Source organism: Myotis daubentonii, chromosome 18 (genome assembly GCF_963259705.1).
Source record: "Myotis daubentonii chromosome 18, mMyoDau2.1, whole genome shotgun sequence".
Lineage (NCBI taxonomy): Eukaryota > Metazoa > Chordata > Mammalia > Chiroptera > Vespertilionidae > Myotis > Myotis daubentonii.
Genome location: NC_081857.1, coordinates 28,480,339 through 28,502,794, shown reverse-complemented (window position 1 = coordinate 28,502,794; position 22,456 = coordinate 28,480,339). Strand labels below are relative to the sequence as shown.

At 46.3% G+C, this 22,456-nt stretch overlaps 1 protein-coding gene across 2 annotated transcripts in view; it reads left to right on the top strand.

Annotated features, from left to right (window-relative positions):
* The first annotated feature begins 570 nt into the window (after positions 1 to 570).
* Positions 571 to 22,456, top strand: part of SLC25A44 (solute carrier family 25 member 44) — a 34,488-nt gene continuing 12,602 nt past the window's right edge. Inside the window, exons 1-4 of one of the 2 annotated variants that reach the window (XM_059675573.1) lie at positions 571 to 723; positions 8,349 to 8,986; positions 16,117 to 16,244; positions 19,265 to 22,376. In XM_059675573.1, the coding sequence (XP_059531556.1) occupies positions 8,362 to 8,986; positions 16,117 to 16,244; positions 19,265 to 19,456 (945 nt within the window). In that variant the 5' untranslated portion in view covers positions 571 to 723; positions 8,349 to 8,361 and the 3' untranslated portion in view covers positions 19,457 to 22,376. Of the gene's footprint in view, positions 724 to 8,348; positions 8,987 to 16,116; positions 16,245 to 19,264; positions 22,377 to 22,456 lie in introns of those variants that run through there. The other variant, XR_009449951.1, reaches the window with a different exon arrangement.

Sequence of the window (22,456 nt, the reverse complement as noted above, 5' to 3'; positions counted from 1 at the left end):
AGAAATGTCTATTTTGAAATGAATTGACTCTCCACTCCAGGCCTCCCAGCCCCTCATTTAAAGAGCTCTTCCTCTTGTTTTAAATCCATGCGTAGGCAAATCGTTTCAGAGTTGAAGCGACCCTTAATGTCATTTAATCCACCTCTAGGATGTCCCTTATTCCTGCATTTTTTGAGTCCCCAAGCTTCAAAATTGGTTGTCTACCTTTCGTCCTTCCTGCTGCACACTGGCCTCTACTGTTTTGACTCCAAGGATGAGAAAAGCTACACAAAAATTACAGATGAGATTTTAATTTAAGGATTCTAATAGATCCCAAACGCAGGTGACACATTTAGACCGGGATCTTCCAGAAGCAGCGGGTGCCTCGATTTGCGCGAATGAGAAAGGACACGCACGCGCCGTAGAGCTGAGGGCATAGCGAAGCTAATAAAAGTGTGGCTTCTGCCCGAATTCAAGATGGCCGCCGGGACAGCCCGCCCTCGCCCCGGACTCCAGACACCATTGGTGGAGCTGCCCACCACTCATCCCCGCCCCCCGGAGGGGGCGGAATGACAGCGTCCCAATTTCCGGTTCCGGTTAGTACCAGGAGCCGGGTCGAGATGGAAGAAGATGTACACCGAAGCTGGCAGTCGCCGGGTACCGCGGATAGATTGGGAGCTGCGGCCTAGCGGTCTGGGCGTGGAGTTCGTCTCAGGCGCGGCGGGACCTCCCTGGTCTGAGAAGGTAAGGAGCCGCCGGCTTGGAGCGCCTAAGGGCCTGGACCTGTCAAGGAGGCAACGGGTGTCTGTGGTGCCCCGCTGCAGTTCCGTGGGAGCCCGCATGCTGTTTTGGGCATGAAGGACGACTCCAAAGGGGCATCTTTTCCTGTCGGAGGAGGATGAGGTTCGCCGACAGCCACAGAAGCATGGCGAGGGGCCTGTCCGAGGACCCAGAGCTGGCTGTGCGGAGGCCAAGTGTAAAAAGGGGGTGTCACATAGAGGAGGTGGCGAGAATTGTCACGTGGTGTCTGTGTTGAGGGATCACGTGGGTACCTCTGGAAGACCAAAAGGCTGGGTGGGTATCTCACCTAATCCTAGGAAGATAATCGGAAGGGAGGGGCCAGAGATATCACCAAGGACGTCCTCTAAGGAAATGCATGCATTCGGTGTACATCTTCCTCCATCGTTAATAAGACAAGTGGTCCAGCATGTAAACATATTCACGTTCATGTAGATAGCTCCCACGATCCAGAGCGTTGATGCAGATGCAGTAGGGGACAGAAGGAGGGAGCAAAGATCTTATTTCCAGTTGGGAAGTGGGGATCAAACCCCATGGGTGAGTTGTCAGGAGTTATAGAAGGTGATTTAATTTGATGGGGTCGGTTGGCAGAAAAGATCTGAATGAGTCTAGTAAACATTTTTTTTTTTTATTGCTTAAAGTAATACAAAGGGTATTACATGTGTCCATCCCCCCCCCCCCCCCCGCCCTAGACAGTCCCCTAGCCTCCCCTATCCCCCAGTGCCTTATGTCCATTGGTTATGCTTATATGCATGCATACAAGTCCTTTGGTTGATCTCTTACCCCCATAGTAAACATTTTCTAAAAATACATTTTTATTGATTTGAGAGAGAGAAACATCAACGATGAGAGAGAATCATTGACCAGCTGCCTCCTCCACGCCCCCTACTGGGGATGGAGTCCACAATCCAGGCATGTACATACCGTGATTGGGAATCAAACCTCATAGGTTGATGCTCAACCACTGAGCGACGCTGGGCGGGCAGTAGTAGACATTGAGCCAAGTTCTGGTAACAAGTCTGGAGGGAGTAAGGGCTCCTAACCTAGTCATAAGGATCCTGGATTTTTGGAGTCTTGTAATCATTTTTATATTGCTGATAATCCTTAATATTTAAAGTAATGTCTCTAAAATTCTGACATATTAATCATTCCAGATCTTGTTAAAATGTTGGTTGTTATTCAACAGATCTAGGGTGCATTCTGAAATTCTGTATTTCTCACAAGCTCCCACTGAGGTCCATGCTGCCTGGTCTGTGTACCACTTTAAACAGCAGTGATTTAGAGCAACATTGTCCAGTACAGCTTTCTGTGATAGAAATGATATTAGCTCATATGAGTTGCATCACACTGTTATACAGTCATGTATCACATAACAACATTTCAGTCAATGCCAGACCACATATACAACAGTAATCCCATAATATTATAACGGAGCTGAAAATTTTCTATTGCCTAGTGACGTTGTGGTCATCGTAATGTAATGTTTTAGCACAACACATTTGTGGTGACGCTGGCGTAAACAAACCTGCACTGCCAGTTGTATAAAAGTAAAGCACAGACGCCCTAGCTGGTTTGGCTCAGTGGATAGAGCGTGGGCCTGTGGACTGAGGGGTCCCAGGTTTGATTCCAATCAAGGTCACATGCCTGGGTTTCAGGCTCGATCCCCAGTAGGGGACATGCAGGAGGCAGCTGATCAATGATTCTCATCATTGATGTTTCTATCTATCTCTCCCTCTCCCTTCCTCTCTGAAATCAATAAAAATATTTTTAAAAAAGTAAAGCACATACAGTTATGTCCATAATATTCGATAATGAACAGTTGTGTTATTGGTTTAGGTATTTGTACACTATACTTTTTTTGTTTTATTAATCTTCACCCATGGATATTTTTTTCATTAATTTTTTAGAGTCAGTGGAAGGGATGGGGGAGGAGAGAGAGAGAAACATCAATGTGAGAAAGACACATGGATTGGTTGCCTCCCGCATGTGCCCCGACCGGGCTGGGAATCAAACCCTTGACCTTTCCGTGCATGTATGGATGCTCTAACCATTGAGCCCACTGGCAGGGCTTGCTATACTATACTTTTAATCATTATTTTAGAGTGTACTCTTTCTACTTAAAAAACAACAACAACTTTGCACCCTGGCTGGGTGGCTCAGTTGATTGGAGTGTCTTCCTGTACACCAAGAAGTTGTGGGTTTGATTCCTGGTCAGGGCATGTACAAGAGGCAACAGGTCCATGTTTCTCTCTCTCTTTGTAAAAATCAGTAAAAAATCATATCCTTGGTGAGGATTAATAAAAAAAAAGTTTGCTATAATCAGTATGCTGTGTTATACTGACAGCAGCCCCACCTGTTTCATGTTTGCCAAATCTCTTGATTGCATTATTTTTGCTTGTGCTTGATTTAGTGTTTTATAAATTTAGTGCAGCCTAAGTGTACAGTGTTTGTAAAGTCTACAATAGTGTACAGTAATGTCCTAGGCCTTCACATTCACTCACTCCTCACTCACTCACCCAGCGCAACTTCAGTCCTGCAAACTCCATTCATAGTAAGGGCCCTATACAGGTGTACCATTTTTTTATTTTTTTATACTGTATTTAGACTGTACCTTTTCTATGTTTAGATTCACAAATATTTATCGTTGTGTTACAGTTGCCCACAGTATTCAGTACAATATGGTAAATGTTTGTAGTCTAGGAGCAACAGACTATACCACACAGCTACCAGTAGTCGGCTACACAATCTAGTTTTGTGTAAATTAACTATGATGGAAGAGGAGCTCCAACGTGGACCTCCTGACTACTAGTGTTCTTTCCACAGCATGGCCTTGCCTTCCAGGTGACATTGCCTTGTCCTGAACCGTAATCTCATCTCAGAACCTAGTGAATAGTCAAGTGTGATTTTTCTGCAAAGGAAAGTGGAAGTGGAGAGGGTGTGTACTGAATCCACCAGTTTGTTCCTTTCCACTGCTGGGCTTGGTAGTGAGGGTTCTGCCTCTGACATCTCATTTGATGACTTCATAGGAAACACTTCAGCCTCCGTCTCCAAGCAGTGTTAAAAGATGGGGGAAATTCAGAATTGGAGCCATGTACACAAAATAAGGGTCTGGGAAGAGCCATACGATGTTGGGCTGATTGAGTTGGGAAGGCTAAAGGAAGTTTGCATACTGGTATCTGAAGGAGGATTTTCCAGAGGGTAAAACAAGAGGTACTGGTTTTTGTTATTTGAGCAGGAAGTTTGGCATTTATATAATACTAAAGGCCTGGTGCACGAATTCGTGCCTGGGTGCAGCGGCCTGGGCCAGCTGGGGGTAGGGGCTGCCGGAGATTGGCTGGCCTGCCCCACCCCTGATCAGGGTGGGGGGGCCGATCTGGGGTGGGACAGCCAGAGGGAGGGGCCACAGGCGGTTGGTCGGCTGGCCCTGCCTCCTGGTCGAACTCCCAGTAGGGGACAGTTTGCATATTAGCCTTTTATTATATAGGAAAAGAGCAGGTTGAGATCCCACCTTTTAGGAGCAGTCCTACTTTTTTTTTTTAATATATTTTATTGATTTTTTACAGAGAGGAAGGGAGAGGGATAGAGAGTTAGAAACATCGATGAGAGAGAAACATCGATCAGCTGCCTCCTGCACATCTCCCACTGGGGATGTGCCCGCAACCCAGGTACATGCCCTTGACCGGAATCAAACCCAAGACCCCTCAGTCCGCAGGCCGATGCTCTATCCACTGAGCCAAACCGGTTTCAGCAACAATCCTACTTTTTGAAGGGAACAGGGGTAGATGTAATGAGTCTCTCCTCCTTCAACTGTAGAGGCTTCTCTCTCTGAGGCATGACTCTTAGTAGTTTCTTCTGTCACCATGGCAATAATAAATTAGAATTACCTGCTTCAGCCTTGGAGAGTCCCTTTTCCTTCTGAGAATTTTTTTATTTTTATTTTTTTATTTTTATTTTATTTTTTTTTAAATATATTTTTATTGATTTTTTACAGAGAGGAAGGGAGAGAGATAGAGAGTTAGAAACATCGATGAGAGAGAAACATCGATCAGCTGCCTCCTGCACATCTCCCACTGGGGATATGCCCACAACCCAGGTACATGCCCTTGACCGGAATCGAACCTGGGACCTTTCAGTCTGCAGGCCGACGCTCTATCCACTGAGCCAAACCGGTTTCGGCTATTTTTATTTTTTTAATATTTTATTAATTTTTTACAGAGAGGAAGAGAGAGAGAGATAGAGAGTTAGAAACATCGATGAGAGAGAAACATCGATCAGCTGCCTCCTGCACATCCCCCACTGGGGAAGTGCCCACAACTCAGGTACATGCCCTTGACTGGAATCGAACCCAGGACCCTTCAGTCCGCAGGCCGACGTTCCATCCACCGAGCCAAACCGGTTTCGGCCTCCTTCTGAGAATTTAAAATAGACTGGCCCGTGCGCGCATCACACACACACACACACACACACAATAAATACACAAAATAAAAAGAAATAAAATAGACTGGCACATGTCAGATGGAGGAAAGCAGGTACTGGGTCCTGCCTTAGGATTTCTCATCAGGAGATGTTGGTACTTTGTGATTCAGCTGAAAAATTGAGATGGTGCCCACAAAACCAGGTCCTGGAACAGAATCCTTTGTTGCTCTGCTTCTCTGCCCTGCTGAGCATACAATTTGCATGATCCCTGTAGGAGTCCCTCCTGCTTGAGCCCTGCTGCATTTGTCCTGTGACAACAATGTGACTGCTCAGTCACTCCGCTCAGTCATTCCACAAGCTCACCGAGAGCGCAGAGGCAGCTCTTGGTTTCTCTAGCACAAAGCTAAGAAATCCATAGGCAGCTGCAGGGCCAGGAGCTTGTGCTTAACCCTTGGGTGCCTGGCAGTCCTGAGGGCATTCATCCTGCTCCCACAGCGGGAATGACTTGGCTTTAGACCGAACAGAGTGATTTGTGGCGGAGCTCTTCACCTCCCAGGGGAGTAAAAGGCATGGTGCGGTAGAGAACAATCTTGGCTCATATCCTGCTTTTACCACTGACCAGCTACGTGACCTTGGGTCTGTTCCTTTTAATATAGCTGACCCTCTATTTCCTTAGCAGAAGTAGCCAGCTGTGCGCAGATTAGGTTGTAAGGTTGCATGGGGTAACAGGTATTCAGTAAATCCTAGTGTCTCTCTTCAACTCTCAGTGGTAATGGAAACATGACCTTGGGACCCTGGATGACAGACACCCTGGGGCAGGGGAAACAGTGACCACCTTCCCTCGAAGGGCCTCAAAAGAAGAGATTGCCCTGCTGGACTTGGTGGGGAGGAGGGGCCACTTTTGCCCACAGCAAATGGCACATCAGTGTTTCAGGGGTTCTCCTAGAACCCCACCTCTAACTTATTTTCCGGTCTAGAGCAGAGGTCCTCGAACTTTTTAAACAGGGGGCCAGTTCACTGTCCCCCAGACATTCCACACATGCGCACTGCGGGCCCTGGACGAGTCGGCCCGCGGGCCGTAGTTTGAGGACCCCTGGTCTAGAGTCTCCATTCTGGCCAGCCTAGTTGTTCCAAGCTATTGTTCTTTCCCTTTCACTGTCTACACGTATTCCTCCTTCATTCAAACTGCTTTGTCCTCCCCCAGGAAGCCTGTGTTGGTTACGTGTACCTCACCTAGGCCTCTCCTTGAAGGGAGGTTGTCCCTCAGTTCCCAGGCACTCAGCGTGCACTGCAGGAATCCTGTACTTTCATGAAAGTGACACAGTCCAGCTCAGGGAATACTGAAAAGCTAACCTTGCTTCCCCACTGACTTCCATGGCAAACCAAGAAACGACTTAGGCCAGTTAGGGCCTTGGCCTGGGGAAAGAGGTTGAAGATGGACTCTGGTTAACCACTTGACATGAGTTTTCCCAAGGCATTAGCACCAGGACTACTTGTGTAGAACTTTCAACCCTCTGGGTATGTCCATGTCCTACACAGGAGCACATCACATCGTTACTAAGATTGTGTCCACTATATGACGCCCTTTCATGTGACAGTTCATTTGACAGTTCTTCAGTTGGAAGGTCCTGATTTTATGTAATTACTACATTAGTAGGCTTTTTAGTTTTGTTTGAAATTTTAAGCAATGGATACACTTAACATGAGGGTCTTGTGTACATTGATTTGCCCTGTATTCCTTTTTTAAAAAAATATATATATATATTTCTTTATTGATTTCAGAGAGGAAGGGAGAGGGAGAGAGAGATAGAAACATCAATGATGAGAGAGAATCATTGATCGGCTGTCTCCTGCATGCCCCCCACTGGGGACCAAGCCCGCAACCCAGGCATGTGTCCTTGGCCGGAATCGAACCTGGGACCCTTCAGTCCACAGACCGATGCTCTATCCACTGAGCTAAACCAGCAAGGGCTGCCCTGTATTCCTTTTTAAAAAATTTTTATTGATTGATTTTGAGAGAGAGAGAGAGAGAGAGAGAGAGAGAGAGAGACATTGCTTTAATTGCTTTGATGCATTGGTTGATTCTATGTGCCCGGGAATAGAATGGATGACACTCTAACCAACTGAGCTACTTGGCCAGGGCTGTATCTGACATCATTCCCCAGAGAGATACTGTGTCTTTTTTTTTTTTTTTTTTTTTTTTAACACACTGTGAGTTTCTTGAAGGCAGAGTCTTCTGTTACTTGAATCTCCCTTCGTTGTACCTGGGACTGAGGCAATGATTTATATGCTTAGGGATGAAAGGGGCCAAACATGTTCTTTACCCTGTAGTTCTCAAGGCTCTTCAGGTGGTTCTTTCCTTTCTCTAGAGCGAGTTATCTAATAACCAGAGAGGACTCTGATCTTTGCCTGTTCCTAATGTTCTACTCTCATTGGAGAGTGGGGAGGTGTGTGTGAGGGGGTGCCCTGTGGTATGAAAGCCCCACTTAGCTTCTTCCCCACACTTTCTTCTAATGCAGAATGGAGAAAATATAAGTGTAGTGAGGGTGGGCCCGGGGAGCTCAGAGGGGCCAGCACAGAAACCATAAATGAAGTCAGGCGAGTCAGCTGGCAAAGGGTGATGAAAGAGGCACTGTGCTGGGGATTCGAGGTCAAAGGCAGTGCCTCTTCAGTGGGCCTAGTGCTCAAAAATGGAGCACTTCCCTCTGCCTTTAGGAACCTCCTAAATGTCACATACTGGCATCCTGTTAGCTTGCTGAAAGGCCTTACATCCTGTCAGGTGGTTGGTTTGTCCATAGCATCCTGAGCTCTGCTTGGGTGAGCCAGAGAAGGAGGAGGAGAATGGGCCATGACACCAGGGCCCAGGCAGAGGCAGAGAGACCAGAATAGATGATAAACTGGGGGTAGGGAGCTGACATGGGAGTGAAACTAGGGAAGTCACTGAGGTAAGGAAAGGTTTCTGGACTTGGGAAGGATGGATAAAGGAGAGAGAAGGGGGCAGTCTCCTAATCTGTGAGGGAACATCTAGAGCCAGACTGAGTTAAGAACCCCGGAAGATGAAGCCTGAGAATGGGGTTTCAGAGTCTAGCCAGGAGGGGAAAGTGTGAAGTTCTGAGGTCCTTCCTCACATTCCTCCACCCTGCTAAAATCCCCAGGACTTCGGACACAATGGAAGACAAACGCAACATCCAGATCATTGAGTGGGAACACCTGGACAAGAAGAAGTTCTACGTGTTTGGTGTGGCAATGACAATGATGATCCGGGTCAGCGTCTACCCATTCACCCTCATCCGCACTCGGTTGCAGGTTCAGAAAGGCAGGAGCCTCTACCATGGGACCTTTGATGCTTTCATTAAGATCCTGCGAGCAGATGGTGTGACTGGCCTCTACCGGGGGTTCCTGGTCAACACCTTCACCCTCATCTCGGGCCAGTGCTATGTCACCACTTACGAGCTCACCCGGAAGTTTGTATCTGATTACAGCCAGAGCAACACAGTCAAATCACTTGTGGCTGGTGGCTCGGCCTCTCTCGTGGCCCAGAGCATCACCGTGCCCATTGATGTGGTCTCTCAGCACCTGATGATGCAGCGTAAGGGTGAGAAAGTGGGCCGCTTCCAAGTGCGGGGGAACCCAGAGGGACAAGGAGTAATTGCCTTTGGCCAAACCAAGGACATCATCAGGCAGATCCTGCGGGTCGATGGGCTTCGAGGCTTCTACCGAGGCTATGTGGCTTCACTGCTTACCTACATCCCCAACAGTGCTGTCTGGTGGCCCTTCTATCACTTCTACGCAGGTAAGCAGGGACCCAGGAGAGTGGGGTGTGGGTTTACTAATGTGGCTAAGATACCCTTGTTCTGTACATGTGACAGAGGGAGACTTAATGGGAGAATGGGCCATTCATTCAGCAAACATTTGATTCAAGAGGATTCAAAGATGAATAATACATAGTTCTTTCCTTCAGGGAGCTTATATTAAAGTGGGGGGAATCAGACAAGTAGAGTAGATTATTGTAGACCATTGTGCCATGCCAGCACGGCCAAGGGTGAACCTGATGAGGGACAGTGAAGGATTAAAGAAGACAGACAAAGAGAATACAGTTGGGGCTGGGTGGATCTTCCATTCCTGGATGAGGACACAGAAAGGTCCAGCCTCCAAGCCCAGGCTTTATTTATTTTTTAATTATTTTTAAAAAATATATATTTTATTGATTTTTTTACAGAGAGGGAGGGAGAGGGATAGAGAGTTAGAAACATCGATGAGAAACATCGGTCAGCTGCCTCCTGCACGCCCCCTACTGGGGATGTGCCCACAACTAAGGTACATGCCCTTGACTAGAATCGAACCTGGGACCCTTTAGTCGCAGGCTGAAGCTCTATCCACTGAGCCAAACCAGTTAGGGCCCAGGTTTTATTTTATAGTCAAGGCAAAACAAGGAAGTAGTCAACATGGTTGCAGTGTTGTGAGTTTCACCTTGTTTTGGCAGCACTTGCTGCACCTCCCACAGCCCATTAGCTACCTAGGAAGGAACTAGGGAGGGGCTATAAGGTTAAGTTTAATTATGCTAAGAGGGCTCTGCCCTCCAAGCTAGGACTTTTTTGTGGCCCTGCCACAGGTCAGTCAGAGGCTTGACCCTATAGCCGCTCCCTATAGACCATAGAATGTATTCTTTGTGCATAGCAATCAACTAGGGTTAGTGGAATATTGGCAGATAATTGGAAGATAGAAAAGGACAAAATTAAGGGGTATTTGGGATTTGAAGATAAAATTAATGAATAATAGTGAGGTTTTGAGTTGGATGCCTTTCCTCAGCATTGTTAAATTCAAGATGTGATATAACCATGAACCTCTGCACTCCTGTATTTGTTTATAACACGTTTTACTTCTTTTTAAGTATTTCCCAGAAATGGGATTACTGTGTTAAAAGATAAGATTTTTGAGAGCCTCAATAAACATTGCCAAACTTCCTTATGAAAGGGCAGAACACATTGCCAAGAGTGTGCCTGCTGCCCTTGACATGGCAGCTTTGGGTAACTAGCAAATTCCAGTTAGGGCAGTCTGTGCTTACAACCTCCCTAACCCTGCTGGCCTCTAACCCTTGGCAGTGGGCATTCTGTCTTATCCCATCTGGAACTTTTCTAACCAGATTTTATAAGGACTTCCTAACCTAGAATCATTTTGTTTCTATGGCACTGTACTTTTATAGTTTTCCTGTTTTTCTGATTGTACCTCTTCCTCCTCCTCCTCCTCCTCCTCCTCCCCTTTTTTCCTCCTTCCTTTTCCCCCTCTATCACTTTCTCCTTCTTCTTAACTAGCTCACTTTCTTTTTTTCCTCTCTGTTTCTTTCTTCTTCTGTTTAACACAAGAGTATCTGGTAAGCCCTGACCAGTTTGGCTCAGTGGATAGAGCATCGGCCTGCGGACTGAAGGGTCCCAGGTTCGATTCCGGTCAAGGGCATGTACCTTGGTTGCGGGCATATCCCCAGTTAGGGGTGTGCAGAAGGCAGCTGATCGATGTTTCTCTCTCATCAATGTTTCTAACTCTCTATCCTTCTCCCTTCCTCTCTGTAAAAAAATCAATAAAATATATATATTTTTTAAAAAAGAGTATCTGGTAAAATTCACATACCTGGACTCTTCTTCTGATCCTTTGTAGCAGATTCTGTGGGAATGGAGCCTGGCAATCTCTTTGTCTTTTTTTTAAAAAAATATTTTTATTGATTTCAGAGAGAAAGGGAGAGGGAGAGATAGAAACATCCACGATGAGAATCATTGATCAGCTGCCTCCTGCATGCCCCCCACTGGGGATCAAGCCTGCAACCCGGGTATGTGCCCTTGACCAGAACTGAACCTGGGACCCTTCAGTCTGCAGGCTGATGCTCTATCCACTGAGCAAAACCAGCTAGGGCGAGCCTGGCAATCTTAATGTTAAAAAAACTTCCTAGGAAATGTGAGCATGTTCTCTGGAGTCTATCTTCTCCCTTCTCTCTTCATTTGATTTCATTTACAAATGAGTTGTACTTTTCTAATATGTCTCAAAATCTCTATTTCCATTTCCAGACTAACCTCTCCAGAGCTCTGCTCCAGACAAATATTCTGACTGACCTCTCAACTTGGATGCATGTATTTACATCTGAAATTTTACCCTATGAACTATTCTTTTTTCATATATACATATTCTAGTGGCCTGGTGCACAGATTCATGCACATTGAAAGGAAATTAATTAGAAGAAATATTTTAATACTAGAGGCCCGGTACACGAAATTTGTGCACTGGGGGGGGGGGGCGTCTCTCGGCCCAGCCTGCACCCTCTCCAATCTGGGACCCCTCGGGAGCTCTATGAACTATTCTTCTTCCCAGTTTGGTTTTCCTCTCTGACTTCTTTCTATGTGTCAGTGGTCATGTTATTTTCCAAATTGCTGAGACTGAAGCCTTGGGGATTGAGCTTGGCTACACCCTTTTCCTTGGCTCCACATCTAGTCCTTGTGACCCCAAAATGTCTTTCCAAACTTTCTCTCCATTCCTGCTGCCTTTCTTGGAAACCATGCCACTGTTACCACCTTCCTGGACAGCAGCATCAGCCTGTTCTCTAGAAGCCTCTTCCTTCCTATCTATCACTCACTTCCTAATGGATTAACTTTTTAAACTCTGTGTTGTTCAGTAGATCCACTGCTTGCTGAGTAAAATCCAAACACTTCAGCCTGGCTTTAGCCTCCCTCTATAGTGAAACCACGTGCTGCTCCCCCGTGTATAGTCTGTGCTGCAACCAGCCAGCTACGTACAGTTCCTCAACCATGTGTCATCTCTCCTACCTTTGCTTTGTTCATATCACACCTCTGCTTCAATGCCTTCCAGGGACCTTACCGGGGTGAAATCATGACTTATGTGCTCCTTATTGCCTCCTATCCCATCCTCTCCATGTAGCCCTTAACCCAGAAGTGACCTTTCCCTCCTTTCAACCTCCATTATATTGCTTGTATCTTTCTTAAGGTTGTTATTACATTTTCCTTGATGTTATTTGTGTGTGCCTTATCTCTTCTACAATGTGGATTCTTTAATTTTTAATGCACATTTTCCAGCTATATTGATATATAATTCACTGGAAAGGTTCTTGGATGGGGGAGGAAACTAACATTTGTTGACTATCCACCATGTGCCAGGCTCTGTGACCACTGTGTCTCTTAGACTCTGGTGAATTGATGTTCTCAGTAAATATTTGTTGAATGAGTAGACTGGTTCTCATTATCCCATTTTGCTTAAAATCTACCAGTGCTGACTTGTGGGCATTTAGAATAAAATCTAATGCTTCCCGTGGTCAACACTGGTCTACATGATCTGTACATGATCTGGCTCCTATCTGCCTCCTCAGCCCCATCTTGTGCTACTCTCCCCTTCCTCACTCTGGTCCATCTTCACTGCCTTTCTCTCAGTTTCTAACACACCAAGCTCCGTTCTCACCTCAAAGCTCTTGCAAATAATGTTCTTTCTGCCTGGAATCCCCTCTCCCCTGTTCTTTGTATGGCTGGGTCTTTCTCATGCTTCAGGCCTTGGCTTCCATGCCACCTTTGCAGAGTGGACTTGTTTAACTACCCAGCGAGAAAGAGGGTTCTTTCTGTTTTCTTTTTCAGCACCTTGTTTCCTTCAGAGCACTTGTTATAATAGCACTTGTGATAATTTGCAGTTATTTTATCTCCAACCCCAGCTTTTTTTTTTTTTTTAATATATTTTTATTGATTTTTTACAAAGAGGAAGGGAGAGGGATAGAGAGTTAGAAACATCAATGAGAGAGAAACATCGATCAACTGCCTCCTGCACACTCCCTACTAGGGATGTGCCCGCAACCAAGGTACATGCCCTTGACCGAAATCGAACCCGGGACCCTTGAGTCCTCAGGCTGACGCTCTATCCACTGAGCCAAACCGGTTAGGGCCCCAGCTTCTTAATTAGACTGTAAGGTCCATAAAGGCATTTCCCTGTCCATTTTTGTTTTATGTCTAGTGCTTATCTCAGTGCTTGGCATCTAGCAAGCATTAAACAAAAATGATTTATATTACATGTCCGAAGTTATTTAACCAGGAGAGACTTAAACCAAGTCAGATAATAGGTGCCCAGTAATCACTTGTTGAATGAATAACGGAGAAGGAAAGACATGGGGCTCTTTCCCCTACCCTCTTGCCTTTGTCTTTCCATCTCTCCCTAAGCCCCAGGAAAATGGCATGTATGCATGTCTAGAATTGGCATCTGGATCTCACTGCAGCTTACAGGCCTGAGGGCTAGTGCAGACAGGCCCAAGGAGGCTGGCAATGCCAGCCCAGATGCTACCTTTAATGGTTATGAAATGCTTTCTTGTCAAGAGAAACAGGACACCCATGAGGAGGAGTCACCAGTTCACTTTGTTTCTATTTGTATGCTGACCCTGGGGAAGAAAGTGATTAGAAATCAGGGGAGATGGTTCTGGTAGGGCTTAAGGAATTCTGCCATGCTGCTGGGTCTTAGAAGCTCTCACTTCTGCCCTGCCAACCCCTACGATCCTATTTATTCCCTAATATTTAGTTGCCTGGCTACAAAATACCCAAACTAGGAGCATGAGAAAAAAAATGTAAAGGTATTATGGTGATTGAATTGTAGAGAGAAAACGGAGGGAATCTTTGAAGATGATAAATCTATTTTACATCCAGTCTCAGAGTAAAAGCCAAAGTCCTTGCAGTGGCTTCAAGGTCCTAAATGCCTTCCCTCCTGGACCTCATCCTGGTCTCTCCCTCATTCTGCTCCAGGCATACTGGCCTTGCTGTCCTTTGAAGATTTAAGGTGTCTCAGGACCGTTACATAGGATGTTACTTCTGCTTGGAAAGTTCTGTCCACAACAGAGCCTTATAGCTTGCACTCTTCTTTAGGACTTCGCTCAAACTTCACCTTCTGAAGAGGGCTTTCATGACCACCTTGTTTAAAATGGCAACCCGCCCTAACCTGTTCGGCTCAGTGGATAGAGCGTCAGCCTGCGGACTCAAGGGTCCCAGGTCCGATTCCGGTCAAGGGCATGTACCTTGGTTGGGGGCACATCCCCAGTAGGGGGTGTGCAGGAGGCAGCTGATCGATGTTTCTCTCTCATCAATGTTTCTAACTCTCTATCCCTCTCCCTTCCTCTCTGTGAAAAATCAATAAAATATATTTAAATAAAATAAAATAAAATGGCAGCCCATTCACACCCTACCTTTGGCATTCGTTTCCTGTCTCCTTTCCTGCTTTATTTATTTATTTTTTTTAAGATCTATTTTATTGATTTTTTACAGAGAGGAAGGGAGATAGTTAGAAACATTGATAAGAGAGAAACATCGATCAGTTGCCTCCTGCACACCCTCTACTGGGGATGTGCCACCAACCAAGGTACATGCCCTTGACCGGAATTGAACCTGGGACCCTTCAGTCCACAGGCCAACGCTCTATCCACTGAGCCAAACCGGTTAGGGCCCTGCTTTATTTTTATCTAGCTAGCACATATCACCTTCTGACATAACTATATATTTTGCTTTTTATTTGTTTATTCAGGCAGTTAGAACGTAAATGTCACAAGGGCAAGGATTTTGAGGCTCTTTTATTCACTGTTATATCCTCAGGACCCACGGGGACTGGTTCATGGTAGCCATTCAATACGTCTTTGTTAAATAAATTAATGAGCTCGTCTTTCACTTCTAGAGAGAGTAAAGCAAAAAATTCAATTGTAGGTGAACTTCTCAGTGATACGGGGAATGGGTGAATCTGGGCATTATTCAGTCTTTTGTTTTGTTTGTTAATCCTTACCTGAGGATATTTTTTCCATTGATTTTTAGAGTGGAAGGGGGTGGGAGGGAGGGAGGAGAGAGAGAGAGAGAGAGAGAGAGAGAGAGAGAGAGAGAGAACAGAGGGAAACATAGATGTGAGAGAGACACATCGATTGGTTACCTTCTGAATGCCACCAACTTGGGATGGGGATTTAACCTGCAACCCAGGTACGTGCCCTTGACCAGGAATCAAACCTCCAATCCTTAGGTGCATGGGCAACACTCTAATCACTGAGCACACCAGCCAGGGCTATTATTCAGTCTTCTTCATCAGCATTTTGAAAAATAAATTTTTGTTTCTTAATATAGGCTGTAGGATATGACTTTCTCTTTTAATTGTAATTTTGTTGTTTTTTTTCTCCCTCTCTCTTCCTCCATCTCTAAAATCAATTTTTTAAAAACTTCTTAAAAAATTCAAAAGGTAGGAAAGAAGGGTATACTGTGAAAAAGCCCCCATCCACCACATACAACTCCCTGCTTTAAAGACAATCAGGTTTTTTAAAAATATTTTTTAAATTTATTTCAGAGAGGAAAGGAGAGGGAGAGAGAGAAACATCAGTGATAAGAGAGAATCATTGATTGGCTGCCTCCTGCATGACCCACACGGGATTGAGCCTGCAATCCTGACATGTGCCCTAACCAGGAGTCAAACTGTAACCTCCTGGTTCATAGGTCGATGCTCAATCACTAAGCTATGCTGGCTGGGCAGTGTTACCAGCTTTCAATGTATCCAACGAGTTATTCAGTGCATATTATAGAAAATATGTAGTGTGTGCTTTTCTAGCCTATGGGTTGGGCGAAGCAGAACACAAGCATAAGATTGTTATAACAGGAAGGATTTCTGTCCATCAGATGAAAGGAGTCAGCAGGCAAAGAGGTTTTGAAATTTCTCTCTCCAGATGACTTCTGGATGGAGCCTCAGATTTATAATTTTTTGTTGGTTCAGAAGGAAGCAAAGAGAAATAAAGATGGGAGTTATGCCGATGGGGGCCTCTGAGGTGGCTAAGGATGGAAGGTTTGTCATCATTGGCCCAATTGGTAGAAGCAGTGTGAGGGCAGACAGGGTGGTACCTCATGTCTTAAGGAACTGTCTTTCCCTCCATTCCAGAGCAGCTCTCGTCTCTCTGTCCTAAGGAATGCCCTCACATTGTGTTTCAAGCCATCTCAGGGCCCCTGGCTGCAGCTACGGCTTCCATCCTCACCAATCCCATGGATGTCATCCGAACCCGAGTGCAGGTAAGACCAGCCTCCACCCAGCCCTCCTCCCGCATTACCCATTAGAAGTGTGATCTTTAGGCCTTCCAGCCTTCCCCTGACCTCTTTGTGTCATGGCTGTGTAGGTCAGCCAGCATCTCTTGGTTATCCAAGCCCCTTTCTTGTGGTTATGACTTAGCATTTACAGAAACCAGCTGAGTGGTTTGAAGCACCTAGAATGTTTTTTTCATCCTGTCTGCTAGCTTGTGTGCTTCTGTTCCTTTACTTGCCCATGCCTCTAGGAAATTCTTGCTGGTTTCTTCTTACAGCCTTTTATCCTATTAGCATAGCCTATAACCACCTTTTCCTTACCTGCATTTAGAAATATCAATTTCAGTTCATTTCCTAGGTCTCTTTGGTTTCTCTCTGTGAGCTCTCTACGGGCAGTGAAATTGTTTTTTTTTTTCCCTTTTGTGCCCACCAGAGGATATGTTTTTATTGATTTTAGAGAGAGAGGAAGGGCGAGAGAGAAGAAGGGAGTGAAAAATGCTGATGTGAGAGAGAAACATTGATCAGTTGCCTCCCGTATACGCCCTGACCGGAGATTGAACCTGCAACCTGGATATGTGCCCTAACTGGGAATTGAACCCACAACCTTTTTATGTGCGGGACGACACTCCAACCAGCTCAGCCACACCAGCCAGGGTGAGACTGACTGTTCTTGAATAGGTTTCACAGATTGTACTGTGTGGACCCAGCAAAAACACTGACAAAGCCCTTGGTAGTGCTGTGCTGAAGTTATAGTTCTTATCTTCATTCAGCTCAAAAACAATTTCAGGGTACCTAGTTCAAGGAAATAGAATTTGAATGATGACATATAACATATAAATGGCAGGTTTTGCTGTATAAAGCTTTAGGTCAAGAGAATGGAGGGCTTTACTGTCTGATTTGGATAGCTTCAGAGGCAGCTGAGGAGGGGAGAGAAGAAAAATAACCGTAACAGCTTGGGAGTGCAGTCAGCTTCCCTAACACCAGGATGTTGGGATGGAGGTGGCTGGTAAATCTAGGTGTATTTTTTTATAATCATTTTTTTATTTTTCAATTACAGTTGACATTCAATAGTGTATTAGTTTCAGGTGTACAACATAATGATTAGACATTTATATAAATTACAAAGTGATTATCCCGCTAAGTCTAGTACACACCTGACACCATCCATAGTTATTACCATATTCCCTGCTGTATTTTACATCCTGGCACTGTTTTTCTAACTGGCAATTTGTACATCTTAATCCCTTCCCCTTTTTCAACCAAACTCCCTCTCATCTGGCAACCATCAAAACGTTCCCGTAGCCCTAGCCAGTTTGGCTTAGTGGTTGGATTGTCAGCCCTCGGACTGAACAGTCCTGGGTTTAGTTCCAGCCAAGGGCACGTATCTCAGCTGCAGGCTCGATCCCTGGCCCTGGTCAGGGCAAGTGCAAGAGGCAACCAACCCATGTCTCTCTCTCACATCAATGTTTCTCTCTCTGTCTCTCCCCTTCCCTTCCACTCTGTCTAAAAATCAATGGGAAAAATATCCTTGGGTGAAGATTAAAAGAAAAAAATGTTCTCTGTATCTATGAGTCTGTTTCTGTTTTGTTCATTTAGTGTTTTAGATTCCACATAGAAGTGAAATCATATGGTATTTGTCTTTCTCTCTCTGACTTAATTCATTTAGCATAATGCCCTCTCGGTCCATTCATGTTGTTGCAAATGGCAAGATTACATTCTTTTTAAAAGTTGAGTAATATTCCATTGTATATATGTACCACATCTTCTTTATCCATTCGTCAGTTGATGGACGCTTAGGTTGCTTCCATATCTTGGCTATTGTAAATAATGCTTCAGTTAATGTGTGTGTCTTTTCGAATTAGTGTTTTGGGTTTCTTCCAATAAATACCCAGACGTAGAATTGCTGGGTCCTTCTTTGTCTTTGTGATGAACTCCTTTATCCTTGTCTGGGAAAATCTAGATATTTTTATCTCAAGAAAGAATGCCCTCCCCCCCCCCACCCCCACCCCACCACACACATTTGAAAATGAGTACTAGTAAGCTGGCATCTGATTAGTTTGTAAATAATAAAGTACAGAGGTTCCATCCTCATTCTCTCCTGAGCCTTGTCCTGGGTGTTCTGCAAGGAGATCCAGGGAAAGGATAGGTCTCTACTCAGAGGTGCTTCCAGGCCAGAGGGGACAAAGTGCATATGAGGGCCAGAGGTATAGCTAAAAAGCCCTTGACGTGGCCGAGGATAAGTGTGAGGGTTAGGGGCGCAGAGGTGGTCAGATGAGAGGACTGAGAGGAAGACGGGAGTGTGGAGAAGAGTGTTAAAGGAGGCAGGACGAGTGGGTAGATGTTCTTAGCCACAGGTGGGACCACCTTGTGAAGGTCATACAGTACAGGAGGTGTAACAAGGAGTGCACCTGTCCTGCCTTGACTGAGGGTCTGAGTGGGTGGTATCTAAAGATACAGTTTGGTGGCAGGATTTATGGGGAGACAGAGGGGGCAGGACTGTTGAGAAAGAAAAGATTCCTGCCTTAGCCAGGCTTCCAATGTGATAGGGAAGATAGGTGCCTGGGAAACAACAGAGTCGGGGGCGGGGGGACTCCAGCCATGGGGGTTCAGAGGGATTGAGATGATCAGAGTCACAATCACAGATGGGCAGAGCTGCAGAGGGCCTTAGAGGTGATTGAATCAGCCACCCAGAGACCAGAGAAAAGCACCCAGTCCAAAGCTCATCGCCTCTAGTTTATCTAATGACAGTAATGACTAATGCTTATTGAACACTTACTGCCTGCCAGGTCCTGTTCTCAACTTTTACAAGTCTTCTTTTGTTTACCGCTCAGAACCACGTGGCATAGGGCTATCACTGTTTTGTATTCAAGGAAACTGAAGTGCAAAGAGTGAGTTAAATTACTGAGGTTATGCTGTTAGTAAATTGGGGAGCAGAATTCAAATTCAGTTTTCCCTGAGGCAGAGGAGCTGTGACTGCAGACCATGACCCTCCACTGTGTTGACTTTTCCAGGTTGAGGGCAAGAACTCCATTATCCTGACCTTCAGACAGCTGATGGCAGAAGAGGGGCCTTGGGGCTTCATGAAGGGCCTCTCAGCCAGAATCATCTCAGCCACGCCCTCCACCATTGTCATTGTGGTCGGCTACGAGAGCCTCAAGAAACTGAGCCTCAGACCTGAGCTGGTGGACTCGAGACACTGGTAACAGTGTGGGAGAGAAGCCTCTGTTTCCCACACGACTCTGGGGAGGGGACAGAGCAGGGAGATAGCACCCGCTCTACGTGCCCCCACCACATCCCTAGCCCTGCCCTGGGCCAGGCGCCCTGTAGGGACAGGAACTGAGACTTTGAACTGCTCTTGCTGAAGAGGCTCCACACCTGCAGCTCCTGCCCATTATTTAGTTTTCCTGCCCAACCGGGCTCCCTCACTCAGTCCCTGTACTCCATCCTGCCCTAAGGAACCCACCCTCCCCACCAGTCCCACTCTATGCCTCCCGCTAACCCTTCTGGTTTCCCTTTCCACCTGTGTCCCTGAGATCCTGAGAAGAGCTGTACATAGAGCTTGCTTACTGCCACTGGTTCTTCCACTTGGGCCGTCAGCCCAGATTCCAAGCAGTTTGCCATCAGCCTTTTCCTGCTTCGTCTCTTAGGCTTATTTTTATTTTGGGACTGATTTGCCCACCAGACTACTCTGCTTTTTCCTGCCACTGGGGGCAAGGTGCCAAGCACTTTTGCACAGGGAGTAGGCACAGCAAAAGCTTCAGAGTGCTCATCCTCTCTTCGGAGTTATTAGATTGGGAGAAATGTTAGTATTTTATTTTGTGTGTTTATATTGTTTTAACATCTGTGAACCAGGTTACTGTCTTTGTCCTGCTAAAGCACCTATCCAATCCTGCAGTCAGAGCCCACCCTTTCCTCAGGAAAATACAATGTAGCTTTTCCTTCAATATCAGTTCCCTATCCCTTCCATGTCCCTGCAGTCCCAGGACTTACAAGCTGCTGGCTTCCCCTGGCCCAGACGACTACAGTGGTAGGCACAATTCCAAGTAGATCAGGCGGCCTGGGGCACACGGGACTTGGAGCACTACCCTGAAAAGTCAGATTGAGAGAGTAGCTGGCTTGGATAGGCCAAGAGGGGATGTGTGCCCCAGCCCATCTCCCAGACCAGCTGAGCCAGGCCTAGGAGAGGGCAGTTGTCATACAGATATATCCCAATCACTTGGACTCACGGAAACGAATGTTGTCTCTGATACGTGGAACTGTCTGTGTTTTCTTCTCCCCAATGTGAAGTCATCCCGGTCATGGCACCTTCTCGTGTAGCGGTCGCCAACCAGTGGTCCTCGGATCACTGCTGGTCCCTGAGGTCTGTGAGGTCCGAAAGGTTGGCGACCGCTGCTCGAGGGGGATGCTTGGAAGAGAGCGGGTCAGGAAGTCACCCAACACCAGGACCACTACACACCAGCCTGATACTGCCAAGGTTACCTGTTGATGCTCTCGGGAGCTAAGTGAGGAGCGTTCCTTCCCTGCCTCATCCTACCTTGTCTACCAAGCCTGTGTTGCAGGTGAGAGAGGTGCAGCAAAAAGGATGAGAAGAAGGCATATCAAACCCTGCACTTGTCCTTGAGACATGTGGCCAGGATGATCCTTCAAACCTTCTTATTGGTCCCACCCCCTGGGAAGGGCCATGGTGCCAGCTTGAAAGGTGCTAGCTACCTTTTGAAGCCTTGCTGTTTCTTACAGCTGCCCCACATTCTATCGCCCTGGCCAGATCAGAATCTGAAAGACACATTTTTCTACCTTCACCACTGACACTGCCCATCTTGGTCTTTTATCTTTGAGGGTTATTTTCCCTTATTTTGGTTTGCTTTTTCTTGCACTTTGTCAAGATTCCTTCCCACCCACAAACGGTCATCCAAAGGGTTAGGCCCACAGATCATTCTGAATCTTCCTGCCCCTCAGTCACCCCTTTACCTTAAGAACCACTAACATAACAGAAGCCTGCCTTCTTTCTCTGTCTTTTGTTCCATTGATTTTTAAAAATATATATATTTTATTGATTTTTTACAGAGAGGAAGAGAGAGGGATAGCAAGTTAGAAACATTGATCAGCTGCCTCCCGTAACCCCCATCCCCCCACTGGGGATGTGACCGCAACCAAGGTACATGCCCTTGACTGGAATCGAACCTGGGACCTTTCAGTCCGCAGGCCGACGCTCTATCCACTGAGCCAAACCGGTCAGGGCCATTGATTTTTTTTTTTTAAGAGTGGAAGGGTGGAGAAGGGAGAGAGAGAAACATTGATGAGACATCAGTTGGTTGCCTCCCGCACCCACCCCAACAGGGGCAGAGATTGAACCTGCAACCCAGGTACCTGTCTTTGATGGTAACAAACTCCAGACCCTCTGGTGCACAGGCTGTCACTAACCACTGAGCAAGCCAGCCAGGGCAGCCTTCTCTCTTTCAACTCACTCTAGTGACCCTTTTGGAGATTGTTTTTCAGCCCACACCTTCCCCTCCCTGAAGCTTGTCCCCACTGGGCAGAGTGGGTGAAGTATCACGGACAGGGGTCGTCTCCTGCCTCACGCCTTAGGATGGTTCTCCTTCCCAGACTCCTTTCCTTCTGATTTATTTTATGGTACAGTATTTCATAGCCATTTGCCCATATTCTCATTCTCTCTCTCTCTCTCTCTCTCTCTCTCTCTCTCTCTCTCTCTCTCTCTCTCTCTCTCTCACACACACACACACACACACACACACACACGTTTCAAAGGATGAAGAGTTTTTTTGTTTGTTTTAGTGAAAGGAACCCCTGCCCCTACTTCCCTATCTAATTGGGTTCGAATAAAACATGTCTTGGTGGGACTGGGACAGTGGGCTTCCGTTTTCCCAGGACCATGGAGCGGACCAGCTGGCAGTTCTCATGTGCCGGTCCAGAGCCCAAACTGGAAGAAACTGCGGAGGCCGGGCAGACGGGAAGCTGGTGGGCGTCTTGAGGGACCGGGAAGGAAATAGACGCGGTTAACATTTGATAAAGTGGACTCTTGTGAATACTAACTGCGAGCGCTCATTCACTGTTGCACTGTACGAAGTCTTTGAAGTGTAATTAAAAGTTTGTATTGAGCCCTGAGCTTTTGGCTGGCGCTTGTTTTGCCGGCCTGTGGATTAAGTACTAAAGTGCGCTACACGCTACTCACCTGTGCACAAGCC